This window comes from Lepisosteus oculatus, chromosome 25, assembly GCF_040954835.1.
Source record: "Lepisosteus oculatus isolate fLepOcu1 chromosome 25, fLepOcu1.hap2, whole genome shotgun sequence".
In the NCBI taxonomy this organism is placed as follows: Eukaryota; Metazoa; Chordata; class Actinopteri; order Semionotiformes; family Lepisosteidae; genus Lepisosteus; species Lepisosteus oculatus.
This window is the reverse complement of record NC_090720.1, coordinates 9,536,397-9,552,711: the sequence shown is the minus strand read 5'-3', so window position 1 is coordinate 9,552,711 and position 16,315 is coordinate 9,536,397. Positions and strand designations below refer to the sequence as shown.

Genomic DNA, 16,315 nt, shown 5'->3' with positions numbered 1-16,315 from the left:
TATGTCAATATTAACAGTCATATTGTTTTGTCATGACTCATGGTTGTACGATAGATGTGATGTGTACAGTTTTGTAATGTATTCAGATGTATATATAAATGAGCTCCTAGGGGACGATGAAGTTTATGTCATCATTATATTATTTAATGTCTGCATGACTGTCTTTGGAAGTTGCCACAGAGACAATGGGTTTACTTAGTCCAATAACAAAGTCTGTGGGGTTCAAAACCAGGTCTGTCGTCAGAATAACAGTGATGTGGAGAACAAAAAATAAGAAAACAAAGCTCTTTATGCTGTCTGCCTACTCTCCACCCATTGATTTGCTGGTATCGGGGAACATCTTGGGCATCGCTGCACCACCAAACACCCCCACAAGGGGGAGCTCGAGTGTGTATGAGCTGCTGGTGGCAGTGTTGTCACAGTGCTGTGACCAGGCCCCCCCGCCATACTGCCATACTGTAATCTGCTTCCTGACCCTCCTCCCTGGCCAGGGGGAGAGGGACAGGGGGACTCTGTCACACGGCAGTCACTCACAGGGACTGTGGTGACGGAGGGGTGCGTGTCGGGTGCGACACCTCCTCAGTGAGAGAGTACAGGCTTGAGTGAGGAAGGGTGCCAGGGTGGACTGCAGGATCCTAAGCCAAACACGGAAGAAAACTGGGACCAGCTGATGCTGGAAACAGAGACCTGGTGATCAGACACTCAGTTCAGCTTTATTCCCCAGCTACAGACATGCATCGATCATTACAAGAATAAAAAGAGTACCTGACCACCAAACACGAGGGGTTATTTTATTCTTCTGATCAGATAGATTGTAATTTTGTCATGGTATCTGGTAGTGAAAGAGTCTTTTACTGTCATTGAAGAGGAAGGATGCAGGATGAGGAAAGATATGTGTTTTGGGGGCATGACTGGGAGGCAAGGGGATTCCCCGACCGAGCTTGTCCACAGAGCGCAAGACTGGGCGATCTGGAGACACCTGTGGAATCTGAGCCCCCATGATCCTTGCAGAGTTGCTATGAGGTGGGTGAGGTGAAATATTAAACACAGATCATATTAAAAGAATCAGCTTGAATCAGGAAATAACATGTGTGATCAATCACAAAACACTTTAGCACAATTTGGTCTTTTGCGCTGCGCAGGGCCTGAACACATACAGTATGGTCATACAGAAGGCTGACATTTTTAGCGATGGTGGGATAATGAGGGAAAGCTGGATATCTCTACTGAATCAGAGGATTTTAATATATAGGGACCCTCTTAGTATATAGCTCCATATAAATCAGTGACAATGCTTATATAAATATAAAAATAAACCAGTTGATAAATGTCTGAACCTCTGTTTTAATTCACATGTTGGAAGTTAATTGTTTATTATCAGTTAGCATACTATCTTCTTCTGTCATCTACAGATTTGTGGCATTAGTCTGCATTTTGTCTGCTCTAGAGAATAAACACAGTGCCAACGTAGCAAAACAAACAAATTCCTCTGTACCTCTGGTAGATAAGTCTTAGTTACAGTGTCTAGACTGTCCTTTTTATATCGGCTGAGCACATCTCCCACAGAGACTGATCGTATCATTCCACAACCGAGAAATATGGAATAGTACTCTTCATGTGCTCTGTTTTGCATTTCTCATACATAATACAGACGTGCAGGTTGATGTGTGCAAGTGTTCTGTATTAAATATAGGTTGCACAGGACAATATGTATAGCTTGGGTGGCTGATGTATAAGTTTAATATGAATAATATATGGATGATGTAGAGTACAGTATCCTTGTTCCCCCTCTCAGTGTGATTGAAGGCCAGAGCTGGGCTTGTGCTGGTGCAGTTCTGCCAGTAGGAGGGGGTGTTGGTCTGCGGTATCTCCCAGCAGGAGCTAGGTCAGTCAATGTGAGTGCAAGGACTGCGCTCGCTTGTCGAATTACACAACACCTGGAATTTACAGCTGCTGCCCCTGCACCGGCCACTGCCACCTCCGGAGCCTCTCAGCTGCCTGACCATCTTTTTGTTTTTAACGCATGGCGAGTTTGCACTGAGACGGGAACGCTGCGGAATGTGTCTCTCTCACTTCGCACCTCTTGTTCTGTTCGATTTTAATCCAGATGATAACCCCCCCCACACTATGCATGATTACCACGGTAACATCACCCTGATCCAGGGATCAGATCTGCATACAAGGAACATCCCATTGGCTGAGTTATGCTCTCAGTTTTCATAGGATTGAAACGAATCTTCCACATCACTCCCACCACGCTGCAAACTTCCCTGCAGCTCCCAGCAAGCGCAAGACACTCAGATCAAATTTCACAAGATGATTTCCCATAATCTGCTTTATAAATAAGCACCGGGTTCTGCCACCAGCACCACCCATCTATCGATCATTCCAGTTGAACCAAAATCTTTCCGCCTTTCATAGAAACCACAACAGGTGAAACTAACCCCCACTGTAGCAGAGGCGATCACTGCAATCTGCTTAAGAGTAACCGGTTGATTTAAGTGTTAAATAAAAGACAGATAAAGAAATGCCTACACCATACAAGTTCCAAATCTCAAATTAAATTATTTCGATGTCTCAAGAAAAAAAAAAAGTAAGACCACATAAATGAACCCACAAGCAAACAGATGGACAAAACATGAAAACAGTGCAGATCACTTTCAGGATCATAGAAGACACAGCAAAGTACAAAAACAACGACAGCTCCTTTTCCAGTCTTGCCAGGTGAATCAGTGTATTTCATTTCTGGACATGTGGTGGGAATGAGCCGAAAGTAGCTGTTCTACCATTTTATGTGTTACATCACCATGCCATCATGCTGACATTGTGCCATCCTTCTCCAAGGAAAGGCAATGCCCATCCATCCTTTTTTTCTAGCTACTTCATTCAACTGAGGGTCGTGGGGGAGCCTGACCCAATCCCAGCAAGCAATGAGCCTATCCCAACAGGCAGGGAACGCCAGCCCATCACAGGGCACACACACCGACGTCAATGTCCACACACACCAGGGCCCATTAACCTACCAGCATGTGTGTGGACTGTGGGAGAACACTGGAGCGCCTGGAGGAAACCCATGCAAACCCAGCAAGAACATGCAAACTCCACGCAGACAGCACCCTAGGTCTGGATGTGAACCCAGGACCCCAGCGCGGTGAGGCAGTGATGCTGACCACTGAGCCGCTGCGCTGTCCGGAAAGGCCATCTGAGTAATCAAGTCATATTTTCACACTGCGGCACTTGTTGCTGAAAGGGGAGCGAGAGCAGCCCTGAGCTGGACAGACAGGTGGGTACTCACACATCGGCTTGAGCTGGCCGATCAGCTCCTCCTTGGTCCACTTGGCCCATTCCTTCTTGTCGGTGTTGATGGAGCACAGGATGGGCCCACAGGGCTTCCCACAGTCCTCTATAGCAGGCACATTCAGGTAGTGCACCAGGACGATGTCAGGGTTCTGCGGCACAGAGACAGAAAGTGTGAGTGTGGGAGAGAGAGCGGAGCACGTCTAGGTGGGCTTCCAGCAGGAAGGCAGGGCCCTGACAAGAAAGACCGGGAGACGGAGAGTGAGGCAGTGCAGAGCGAACTCAGGCAGAGCACCGCTGATGTCGGGGTTCTGAAGAAACACGGGGAGACGCGGTGACTGTGTGAAAGCACTTTTAGATCCTGTACCAGTACAACATCAGATTGCTACACATTAAAGGGAAAGGGGGGGGGGGAAGATTTGTCACTCAGAAAAGAGGGGAGACGCTGAACTCTACAGATCTCTGCTGTATGTCTTTCATTTGGAGTAATTGCCCCGTGTGTGCACGTACGCCCACACACACACAACTGTGTATACACTTTGTGGAGATGGTGTCCTCAATTAGCTTCAATACATTTCTCAACTAAAATACAGCTATTTACAGCCAGTTAGAATTACCTCAATAAATTACCTAAATTGACAACTTATGAATAATAGGTGCTGTTTAAAAGCACGTCAAGCTAAAGTGAATAACATCAATTCAGTTCACTGAGCGTGAATAGCTTTGATTACTAACTGGTATAAACAGCCATATGAGGAAAATAATCCCACACTGCTTTTATAGGCCTATTCATAGGTACTGAGACAGACATGCACACAAACTGACACGAGCGCATACACACACAGCCTGCGTCTCCCAATACCATATACACTACACACACAGCCTGCGTCTCCCAATACCATATACACTACACACACAGCCTGCGTCTCCCAATACCATATACACCACACACACAGCCTGCGTCTCCCAATACCATATACACCACACACAGCCTGCGTCTCCCAATACCATATACACCACACACACAGCCTGCGTCTCCCAATACCATATACACCACACACAGCCTGCGTCTCCCAATACCATATACACCACACACACAGCCTGCGTCTCCCAATACCATATACACCACACACACAGCCTGCGTCTCCCAATACCATATACACCACACACAGCCTGCGTCTCCCAATACCATATACACCACACACACAGCCTGCGTCTCCCAGTACCATATACACCACACACACAGCCTGCGTCTCCCAATGCCATACACACAACACACACACAGCCTGCGTCTCCCAATACCATATACACCACACACACAGCCTGCGTCTCCCAATACCATATACACCACACACACACAATGTCTCCCAATACTGTACACACAACACACACACAATGCCTCCCAATACCATGCACACAGCACACACATTGCCACCCAATACCATACTCACAACACACACTGTGCCTCTAGATTTCACACACACAAAGGATCACAAACAAAGATCTTGTGAGGGTGTGTATCTTTGTGGGGATTCCTCTAACTCCCATTTAACTACAGTATACCATAGGGAAGTAGGAAAGCGTTTGATATCACTTTCAAATTAGGCCTTTTTCAGGGGTTTAGACCTACTGCCTCTGTATTTTTCTAACATTTTGTCTTGATACTAACAACAGAAACTGATATACATGCACATACTGTACACTGGCGAACTGCTCCTAGCCCAGGTACACTCACACTCACCCATGCACAAGATTGCCCTGACACTTAAACCACACCCCAGCTGCATAAACCCTCTCTCTTCATGATGAGCAGGACCAGCAGCGAGGTCAAACGCAGCCCACACTCTCATTCCCAGACACGCCAACACAGAGAAGTGTCTCCCTCCCGCTCGAGAGCTCTTCAGCACAATCTCCCCACCACGCACAAGCACAGCACACTGGCTTTCTGGCACCAAACTCCCCCAAAACACACTCTCTCGGCAGCAGCAGTGGCTTCTTGATCAAGAAAAATGCAGCAGTAACATCTGTTTGACTCTTGTTTGCAGCTTCATCAACGCTAAGTGGTCAATAAATCAGCCTGGTGCAGCTTGGCGCTGGCTCCTGGCTTGCACCATCAATCTCGCTGGGCGCGACCATAAAAAATGAATCGGGCCTCCGGGAGAAAGCACACAGGATCTCCGTGAAAGGTGAGGGGAGGGGGCCTTTCTTGGGCAGGTACACTGGTATCGTGAGCCCCTGCAAAGCTCTGAGTTCAGAGGTCGGCGGCCCTCGGCTCTTCCACTTCTTCCTGCAACAGGACGCCGATCCGACAGGTACTGTGCTACCTGACCTCCCTCCTGACTGCTTACTTCCCCCTTCGGCTTATTCCTTGTTCCTCATTCCATTCGATTAAAGTGCTTGGGAATTACAGCACCAGAACCAAACAAACCGTTTCTGTCATACTAGTCACTGTGTTGCTGCTTCACCCTGTTACAGAAGTAACGTCAACCCCCCTGGAACCAAGACATTGTAAGGGTCTACTGCAGCAGGACCCATGCCTTTGGTGGAGTTTGTGGCTGTATAGAGAGCCCAAGAGTGACCATGATCATCTTCCGACATGGGCAGAGCAGAGTTTTGGAGTTGCAGAGTCTGCCATCGTTTAGGGGGTGCTGCTGTGTCTGAGCCCACAGGTGTCCACGATTCAGTCGCATCAGGGACACAGTAGGGATACAGGACCCCCAAATACCATTCAGCCATGTCTGAGAGGATCACAGAGATCCAGTTTCACGGGAGTGTCTGGGCCACTTATTCCAGGCAGTTGTAGCTCCTACAGCTACATCGCGCCCACTCTCGAGATCACTCAGACCCAGACATGAATCAGGCCCACCTGCATGTGCAGAAAAAAATGCCTCATCAAGCTGGACAGCTGCTTCTGGGGAGCATTCAACAAAAGCATAGCTTGATGGCTTTGAATAAGAGCCATCAGCACAGTCCTGTCTGGCATTTCATTGTGACCTTACCCTCAACACTGTCCCAGATGTAGCTGCTGTCCCTCTCTGACTTTGTAGGAGTAAAAATGAAAGGAGCCAGATTCTGACAAGTTAAAACCAGGAGCAAAATCTGCCCCATTTTTCTTTTCCTAGAGGGAACTTAATCATTGTAATGTTGTTGCACTAAATCCAAACAACCCTGGTAGATGCAAGATCTCCGAAATGAATATTTTAAAGTGTTAGCATGGTACCTATTTTTGGAAATTCTGCAGGCTTTTATTTTACTTTGGAGAAATCTTTTTGGTTCATTGTTAAAATTAAATTTCATGATGTTAACTATTATTACAATACCACAATTGTGACTTGTTCCTGACAGCAGTGGCTCCCAAGAAAAAATAATAATGATGATGTTTATTTTGGGGACACTATAACTATCATCATCTTTGTCGTCATCAAATACAAACCTGTTCTGCAGTCATCCAATATTTCCAACTCAACACTAATACTAAAGGTGCAGTGCAGAGAAACATTTCTAAACCCCCAGTATAATTATGGGAATCCCAATTTCCTACTGTCATACCCTTGGTTAATCAAGACCAGTCTTTTGTCAAATCATCCAAAGGGTTTATAGCGACCACTTTTATGTTTTTTAAGACGCAACAGTGTATGAATTAGAAAAAAGGGAATATCTAAGAATCAGTGTTTCTGAAATAAGGTTATTTAAAGTTAAGAAGGTGAGTAGAATTAGACGGTTAAATAATTAGGTAACAAGTAAAGGAGGACATTCCTCTCCTAATAATGGGCAGAAACTTGGTCACCTTTGGCACATTTCCCTGTTACATGGTACAGAGTATCTATTAGAAAAAGGTCATTTATGTGTAAATCCGAAATCTACTTTAATTATATCCTCCTCCATCACTGTTCCAATGCCTGTCCTGTCCCTGAAACACACAATCTTGAAGGGGTGCTGGAAAGTACAGAAAGTACAGACACCTAAAATGACTGGGACTCTCCAGTCCCAGTCCCAGTCCCAGTCCCAGACATGCACTGACACTCTGCACTTCCAGTTCCCAGTAGCACCTAATCATCCGACACCCTAAACCCAGACCCCTCCTGGTTAATTCTCAAGCATGAACCTGTTATTGTGGCACATTTACTTTTGCAAATAAGCCCAACATCATTGTACAGTGCCTCTATAAGATCTTAAATGGCTCGTCTTAAACAGCTCAGGTGGGCAGCTGCGTCAGCATGTGTAGGCTGCAAAGGAACAAGTAATAGGTTTATTCCATGCTGTAAAGAGAAGAAAGAAAACACAACGTTTTTCTTCGCTCTGCACCCGAAGAATGCTCCACAGCCGAAACGTTGCGTTTTCTTTCTTCTCTTTTCAGCATGGAATAAACCTATTACTTGTTCCTTGGTGTGTCTTAAATAGTAACACTTCACGTGAATAAAAAAACTGCCATAACTCTTTCATAGACACTACTCAACACCATAAAAAACATGCGTAATCCTTTACAACCACTTGTGCAAATCACATTACGGGCACGCAATTATTCGGTTCATAACGAGATATAGTTTCAGCCTAAATCTAAGAGCGGACCTCCAGGTAGAGAGAAGTCATGTGTAAATGATGGAAGACGCCATTAAGGACTTGAGAGCTGACAAGGACTTTCTGCAGATGCAGCTCTGTAACAGTGGACCTGGTAATTTTATGTGAAATTTTATTTTGCTTTTTTGGTTTTTATGCATGTTGTTTTTATCAGGTCATGGGAGGTACTGGGAGGTAAGATGGTGTTTTTTAGCCTCGATCAAGTACTGTGTTACAGTAAAAAGTAACCTTGAAGATCTTGGCTTTCCTAGAGCTGGTCTAATTGCAAAATCTCCAGTATGTTCAAAACACATATGTTCTGGGACTACATCTGACTGCAGGGGTCACCTGTTGTTGCACACCACAGGGGACAAAAAAAGTCCCAGATCGTTTTCCAGCCCTTTTAAGGATCAAGAAAAGCAGCAGTGAGTGGCTCCTAGGACAGTATCCAGGTGTGTTATAGGACGGTCATTTCAGGCTGTGCTCCTGTGCACAGTAATAAAATGCCCCCAGATGGCATCACCAGCTGTGCTAATCGCTGGGCACTGCCCTCATTCCCCCCCTGCCCTCAATCCCCTGCTCAGTGTCAGGAGCCAAAGAATAAACCCCACAGTCCCGCCGATCAGCGAGAACATAAGCCATCAAAATATATCATACTTAATATTTATACATTATCAAGAGCAATTGCAGCGAATCTAAACAGATTTTTATTTCAGGTACTATGTGTAAGCACATAGTGGAAAACACTGAAAAAGGTTAACATTTTTCTTCTAAAAGCCAATATTTATTAAATATGTACTAGCTCTATGAAATTTACACTTGTTTTGTCCTAAGAAAACAACACTGAATTTCACAAGCAATTACCTAAAACTTTCAAAACGATCATTTAAGACACCTCAGCTACAGGCACTGTACAGTATTTCTTTTTGATTTGGCTCTACCTCTATATGCAACATAATGTCCCTTTTTGAAAGAAAAAAGAAAAGAGATGCTTCATCATTGACTCAGGTTTCTTTGCTGTTAATTCTGGCATTTTCATATTTCCGAGAAAATGAAGGATTGTTGGTTCATCTTTTCAAAATTCAAGGCGTTCGGTAAAAGGTCTGGTGATCACCACCTGACTGGGCTAACCTCATCAGTGTTTAGACCGCGAGGACATTTCTAATGGCTTTGAGCCCTGTACAAGAGTCCCCCAGACCAAGGCTTTGAGCCCTGTACAAGAGTCCCCCAGACCAAGGCTTTGAGCCCTGTACAAGAGTCCCCCAGACCAAGGCTTTGAGCCCTGTACAAGAGTCCCCCAGACCAAGGCTTTGAGCCCTGTACAAGAGTCCCCCAGACCAAGGCTCTGAGCCCTGTACAAGAGTCCCCCAGACCAAGGCTTTGAGCCCTGTACAAGAGTCCCCCAGACCAAGGCTTTGAGCCCTGTACAAGAGTCCCCCAGACCAAGGCTTTGAGCCCTGTACAAGAGTCCCCCAGACCAAGGCTTTGAGCCCTGTACAAGAGTCCCCCAGACCAAGGCTTTGAGCCCTGTACAAGAGTCCCCCAGACCAAGGCTTTGAGCCCTGTACAAGAGTCCCCCAGACCAAGGCTTTGAGCCCTGTACAAGAGTCCCCCAGACCAAGGCTTTGAGCCCTGTACAAGAGTCCCCCAGACCAAGGCTTTGAGCCCTGTACAAGAGTCCCCCAGACCAAGGCTTTGAGCCCTGTACAAGAGTCCCCCAGACCAAGGCTTTGAGCCCTGTACAAGAGTCCCCCAGACCAAGGCTTTGAGCCCTGTACAAGAGTCCCCCAGAACAAGGCTTTGAGCCCTGTACAAGAGTCCCCCAGACCAAGGCTTTGAGCCCTGTACAAGAGTCCCCCAGACCAAGGCTTTGAGCCCTGTACAAGAGTCCCCCAGACCAAGGCCAGTGTTGGTAAAACAGGGGGGAGGCACAGTGACACAGTGGTGTGCAGTGGTTAGCACTGCTGCCTCACTGCGCTGGGGCCCTGGGTTCGATTCAGACCTGGAGTGCCACCTGTATGGAGCTTGGGTTTTCTCCTTGTGTTCGTGGGGGTTTCCCAGTCAGAGTGCGTGCATGTTTGTGTCTGTGTGTGTCTGCCATCCTGTCCAGCGTGTACCCTACCTTGTGCCCCCTGCTTGCCAGATAGGCTCCAGCTCACCCATGACTCTGGATTAAGTAAGACTGGTCAGAAAATGGATGGATGGATGGAGGGAAATTACAACAGGGACTCAAACTGCACTTGTGTGAAGGGAAGTGGAGTTTAATGGAAAGACAGCATGAGCAGCTATGCAGGGGCGCTTCTGATGAGCTGAAGGATTCCATTCCGAAGTGGCCCCTCCGTTTCCCTCAGTCTTTTCCAAATGAATTGATCGCTCTTGCTTCATTTGGCAAAGGTATGTGATGGTGTATATTGTATTGTGTTTTGGTGTCGGTGCTGTTTTCTAAATGTTGCTAACAGATCCATCATTTGTGCTTGACCTCTTAAGAAATCCTGAAGAAGACGACTGGAGCAAAAAGAAGTAAAAAGCCCAGATGTTTGCACACATCTCCTCACACCGGTTGTTCGCCAGTAGAGAGGTCGCTTCGCAGTCCCATGACCATAGACCTGGTGCCCCTTATGTCCATCCATCCGTTTTCTGACCATCCATCCCGTACAGGGTCACAGTGGAGCCTGGGCTGCCCCTCATTTCGATCGATGTGAAGGTGGTGGGTCAGAAAGACAGGGCCTGGATTCTACTTCGAAATCCCGCTTCTTCCTTCTCTGGTGCGCTGGCACTATTTCTGGAAGGCTGCTCAGTGCATCCCTACTGTAGCTTGGCAACAAGTGGTGCACCCACACACACAGCCTCCGTTCCCACACGTGTGAACTTTGCATCTGTCGCTTCTCACTCGGCGGAGCATTCTAAAAATAATCGCACAAATTACCCTTCGTACCGTGGTTTTAAACGGAGTAAATGAATGCGAGGTACAGGGGGTCCATGCGCACGGCCTGTTATTGCTGGTGTCTCTCTTACTTTTAAGAAGAGCAAAACTTTCTAACGCACAAGACACACCCGCACAACAAAGCCTTTAAACATTGTTCTGGATGTTCTCGGTGCTAGCCTATAAATGTATGCAGCACGATATCTTGAGATCAAGCTTGATGAGAATAACCGGATACCCTTGGAGATATGTTTCAGAACCGCCAAGCGGGGGCCTGTTAATTCTGAGCCTGATTCAACCGACTCCAGCGAGTAACAGTGGAGTTTCAGGTGCTGCTGCACAAAGACAGAAGGTGGAACTCCTCTCCTCTCCCATTCGGAAACATTTGGAACGTGTTATAACCTAAAACAGACGGGAACACTGCTGACTATCACACTGGCGCCCTCTTGTAATCTACTGGATATTCACATTCTAATTTAGGGAGCACTGGGCCTAAGGATGTTTAGTAGCGTAAATGCTCTGTGCCATCACTAGGCTCCATGACAATATAGAGTTAGGATTTTTTATGCAATATTATCTTTTGGCGTTAAATTAAAATGTCTCACTGGGCCTGACCACCAAATCAAACCTGACAGCAAAGTCACACGAGACCATCCTCCTGCTTGGTAAAACTCACCACATGTGCTCTTAACTCGGCTAAGATGGCGATTTAAATGACATCCGTAATTTGCATATTCATTTACTGGAGATCCAGAAAGCAGAAAAAGATCACAGGTGAGCAACAGCTACAGTTCAGACCTGAAATCCGATGCCTGTTGAGGGCTCGTCTCGCTCCCTTGACAGAAACCGGGACGGGTCAGCACAAGTCAGCACAAGATCACCTACACTGGTCTTCCCCTCCCTGGGTCAAGTCCTCCCAGGCCAGGCCTGTGTGGCGATCACCCCCGCTAACGTGCTCGAGGAGATACACACTCAGTTTCTTGCACACACTTGGTCAGCTGACACGATGCTCTTCCCGGGATGAACCCGGAGACAGAAGTGGGAGTAGTGGAATGAATAGGCCAGTGTGCCGATATCGAACTGCACTGCTCTGTGCAGCAGGGAGTTTGATCTTTCCCTGTGTTTTATTGCCACGCATCGTGGGAGTTTTTCTTCCCCATGAAGGAAAGCTCTTTTTGCAAAACCTAACCTTTTGAGAGAACTTCAACTTCCACGTTCCCATGAATGGGTGACCTTTGGAACGATGCAACTACAAACATGAACAGGGCAAAGGAAGAAACCAGGTTCTTTGATTGCTGCTTTTTGTTTAGAGTTGTCCCCCTCATTGTGAGCATTTCCAACCCTGTCTGCACACTTTTGGCTGAAAGCAGAAATGTGACTATGCTTACCTTTTCAGCATAGCTTGAACCCAGGCCTATGAATGGATCAATGAGTAAAGTCAGGCTCTCAAGCCTCCCCAATGGACTCTGCAATAGCTTTAGAATCCATGTGCTTCAAACTCTAGTGCTCAGTGTGTATTCTCTTCTCATGTCCTAGATGGCTTTCCTTTGAGCTGTAGTCATCAACATGTTCCACAAAACTAAGCATACAGTAAAATTAATTTATTTCCTGCTGCACAAAGTTAATATTTTGGCTGTGCCTTCTTCAGGTGTGTGGCACATTAGGGAAAAGTCCACAGTACGTTATCAAAATATCTTTTTTTTGATTTTATGGGTGGGGGAACAATAAATGAAGAGAGTATTTTATGAGTATGACTCCAAGTGTGTTGTCTGCTTTCTATCTGTTGGTTACCGTGAGGATGGTCCACACTTGACACACTGGTTGTCATCCTTTTACTTTTACTCTTTTCCAGTCACAAATATAAAATATTCCAGGGATCACGTGTGTGTCAGAAAGCGAGAGAGTGCGTCTGCACAGAGGGAGTTGCCTGTTGTCCCCAGGCTCTCTTTAATAGCCACATCGGACTCCAGCACAGTGATGGATGGCACAGTATGCCTGTCATTAAACACCCTCCTGCCCCCTAGTACCCAGGACCAACTCTTAAATGCATTGAGACCTCGCCGTCCCCAACCATTGTTGTTAATTTCAAGGTCAATTGCTTCAGCAGTGCTGTAAATTCACAATGCCTGGCACACACACACACTCACACAGTTCCCCTGCTTTACCTCCGATTACTAAAGAATGTGTTTGTGTGTGGGGGCTGCGGTTGTTCACAGTTTACACTTTCAACTTTTAAGAAAACGGCTAACAGATACTTCCCGCTTGGCAGGGGAGTGCCTTCTGTGCTGCAGACTCTCTTCTCGGCCATTTTTACAGAGGCTTTCATGAAGTGTTTCAGAGAACACTCCCTCATTGGGGGTGGGGGGGGGTAATGTCAACAGTTTGCCTTCACAGCACACCTAGCTCGTCTTCTGGGGGCACCAGCACTGGACCCCCCCACAGCCCCCAGCCCTTCTACGTGGAAAAGAAAAGATGGAGACACATCTAACTGCTGACGCCAGCCACACCCAAGAGCTCATTGACATACCGCAGCTTCTGCTCCTGCTGAGATCTCTCCTGATGTCTCTCAGCAGAGATGCGGGTCTTGTTACAGGCGCATCCGCATGTTTGCAGACCATCTACGACGGCCGCTCAGAACTCTGCGTCTTCGGACGCCATGCAGGAAATGAAAACGAATCACCGGGTTGTGACTGCGGCCCCAGGCACGCCGCAGGGCCCCTGGTCTGTGCAGCCCACACCAGTGCCAGCCCCAAATCTGAAGAGGAGCTGGAGTTGTTAGTGAGGTCCTCAGACAGGTCCCACGTACCCTCTAAGACCTATTACATTGCAAGTGACTCAGCTCATTTTTGGTTAGAGGTCATGGTCAGTAGCACACGTTAGATTTGTATAATACCCCACAAACCGAGCTACCTGAATCTCACAAATCTCTTTCCCTTTTCACTTTTTCTGAACTTTTGCTGTACTTCTGGGATTACTATATCAGAGTCTTCTTTATCATTACGATATGCAGAGAAACAAAAATTCCAAATGAATGAAATGCTCTTCAGGGAACAGGAGGTCCCACACAGCAAGGCCGGTCTGATCAGGACTGCCGAGGACGAGGATGTATAATTTAAAAGCACATTATGGCTGCAATGTGGAAGCCACCTCGAGCTTTAAATAACTCCGCTGAGAGAGGCAGAATGCAGAACTGGGAGCTGGCGAGTCAGTGTGCGTGTGTGCAGGGAGTGGCTGTGTGTCAGAGCGAGCAGTGGTGGGTGACAGCAGGTGCTGGGGACTGGTATGTGTGTCTGCTTGTTTGTAAGCCTGTGTGTGTTCAAAAGTGCTTGACACAAAGGAAGGGATTCACACTGTCCACCACAGAAACGTAGCACCCACTATACAATGTGGTGCCCATGCAGGTCGGAGCACTGTGTGTGTGCAGATCACAGTGCTGTGTGTGTAACAGTGTAGTGTGGGCTACAGTGCTGTGTGTGACAATGTAGTTTGTGTGACTGTGCTATGAGTGTGACAAAGATGTGTGTGTTGTGTGACAGTGCTGTGTGTGACAGTCCACACAATTTGAGTGTTCAGAGCTGAGGGACTGGGAGAGAGAGGGAGGCAGTGTGGGCTAGTGGTCAGAGCTGAGGGACTGGGAGAGAGAGGGAGGCAGTGTGGGCTAGTGGTCAGAGCTGAGGGACTGGGAGAGAGAGGGAGGCAGTGTGGGGTAGTGGTCAGAGCTGAGGGACTGGGAGAGAGGGAAACAGTTTTGCCCAATGGCTAGAACTGAGAGCGGAGACATAGAGGGAGAACAGTACTGTATGGTCTAGGAGATAAGGTTGAGTGACTAGGACAAGGACACCAGGGGTTAACAATTAGAGCCAAGGGACTGGGAAGGTGGGTTACTGCTACAGCTAGAGATAAAGGTCTAAAACTTGTACATATATATGAAACAAGTACACATAAATACATCTAAAACATTATGAAATATGCTGCATAGTCCATTAGTCCTCTCTGAACCCCTATCACATCAGTCTCCTCTATTCCCTATGGCGTGGAACGTGTAATGTATTAGGGACTGGTAACTCTGTCATTATGGCTGTCCTAGCCCCTGTGGCAGTGATCTTAATGCGCATTGTCACTGGAGGTGACACTGCATCAATGGCGAAGGGGCTAAGAGCTATCAGTCACTGAGTTCCCTCTGACTAAGCGTGGATTAATAATGTAGCCTTCAAGCCCCTCAGAACGAGAAGGGGACTGGCGTTGGACATTCCCTCACTGCGCTAAACAACAACAAAAAAAATGCTCTGCAGGCGATGAAAGCATTCTGCTTCATTTCTTTTTCATCTCTGACAACACAGTCTCCAGTTTGTCACGTTAGTTATGTCTGAACTTCAGCTGCAGTCCCCACACATACAGACACCCTTCCCACATTTTACCACAGTAATTTCATCCTCCCCACAGATTACCACAGTGATTTAGCAATGTGTCTCCCTCCACATTTCGAAACGATTCTAGGGTTTCACTATTCTGTCGTGGTTCTGTAGTGTGTCTCTAAACTATGTTTTAGGACACCTCAGATTTACTGGACTAAATGTCTACAAGGCAAATATGGCACCTCCTTAAGTCCTGTAGTGAAGTTCAACTTCACTAATGTATATCATGATATTTGTAAGCAAAATGAAGCACAGAAAACTAGGGTTAAACGTTAAGAGCTTGATTAATCACCAGAAACACCAGACACAGGTACAGGCAGACGGGGGATAGAGATGTTCAGTGAAACTGTTTCTTCAGGGGAGCGATTGTGCCAGCCTGAACTCACGCCTGCCCCCTAGCGTTAACACACGGGAACACCATGGCACAGATTTCAACTACCACAGCACAGCAGGTTCCCCTTTACCGAATCCCAACGAAAACATCCCTTTTTTTGTTTTTCAGAAAAAAAGATCCCAGATTTTCTTCAAAAACCTACTTCTTATTTATAGACTATTCCATGGGGCATCAAAAAGGAGGCACAAGCTGTAGAAATGGGAGAAAGGGCTCTAGTCTCTACCAGCAACTCCCTCACCAATATTCCTAATTCCACCAATATTCCTATTCCCATTATATCCCCTCCCTCTAAACATCGGCTGGCAAGTAGTTTTGGGAACAGTCCCTGAAGACTCAGCCTGCATCGGTCTATTTGTAAACCAAACAGGTACATTAAGATTCACACTGGCTTCCATTAAACAAAATCGCCTGGCCGTTGCCTAGAGACCATTAGTGTATTTCTCAAGTCTTCACCTCCAGCACAGGCTCCACAGGAAGAAGGAGAAAGACAGAGAGGACAGAAGAACTGCTGTGAGGAAGCAGCTCTTCCTTAATACTCAGAAGGGGCAGTGCTGACTGCAGACAAGCAACCAGGAGACCCGTAACACCTGGGGCTGAAAGACTGGGAGAGAGGGAGTCAGCATGGCCAGTGGGTATAGCTGACATGTGTGGGGTGGTGTTTAGACCAGAAGGACTGGGAGGGAGCAGAGACAGGATCAGGGTCAGTAGAGGACTTGGGAGGTCCCGCAT

General features: G+C 46.9%; 1 protein-coding gene across 8 annotated transcripts in view; it reads right to left on the bottom strand.

Annotated features, from left to right (window-relative positions):
* The window catches only part of camta1a (calmodulin binding transcription activator 1a), a 420,451-nt gene that overhangs the window by 70,642 nt on the left and 333,494 nt on the right, over positions 1 to 16,315 (bottom strand). For all 8 annotated transcript variants that reach the window (XM_069184063.1, XM_069184064.1, XM_069184065.1 and 5 more), the window contains one exon: positions 3,296 to 3,449. In XM_069184063.1, the coding sequence (XP_069040164.1) occupies positions 3,296 to 3,449 (154 nt within the window). The remainder of the gene's footprint in view (positions 1 to 3,295; positions 3,450 to 16,315) is intronic.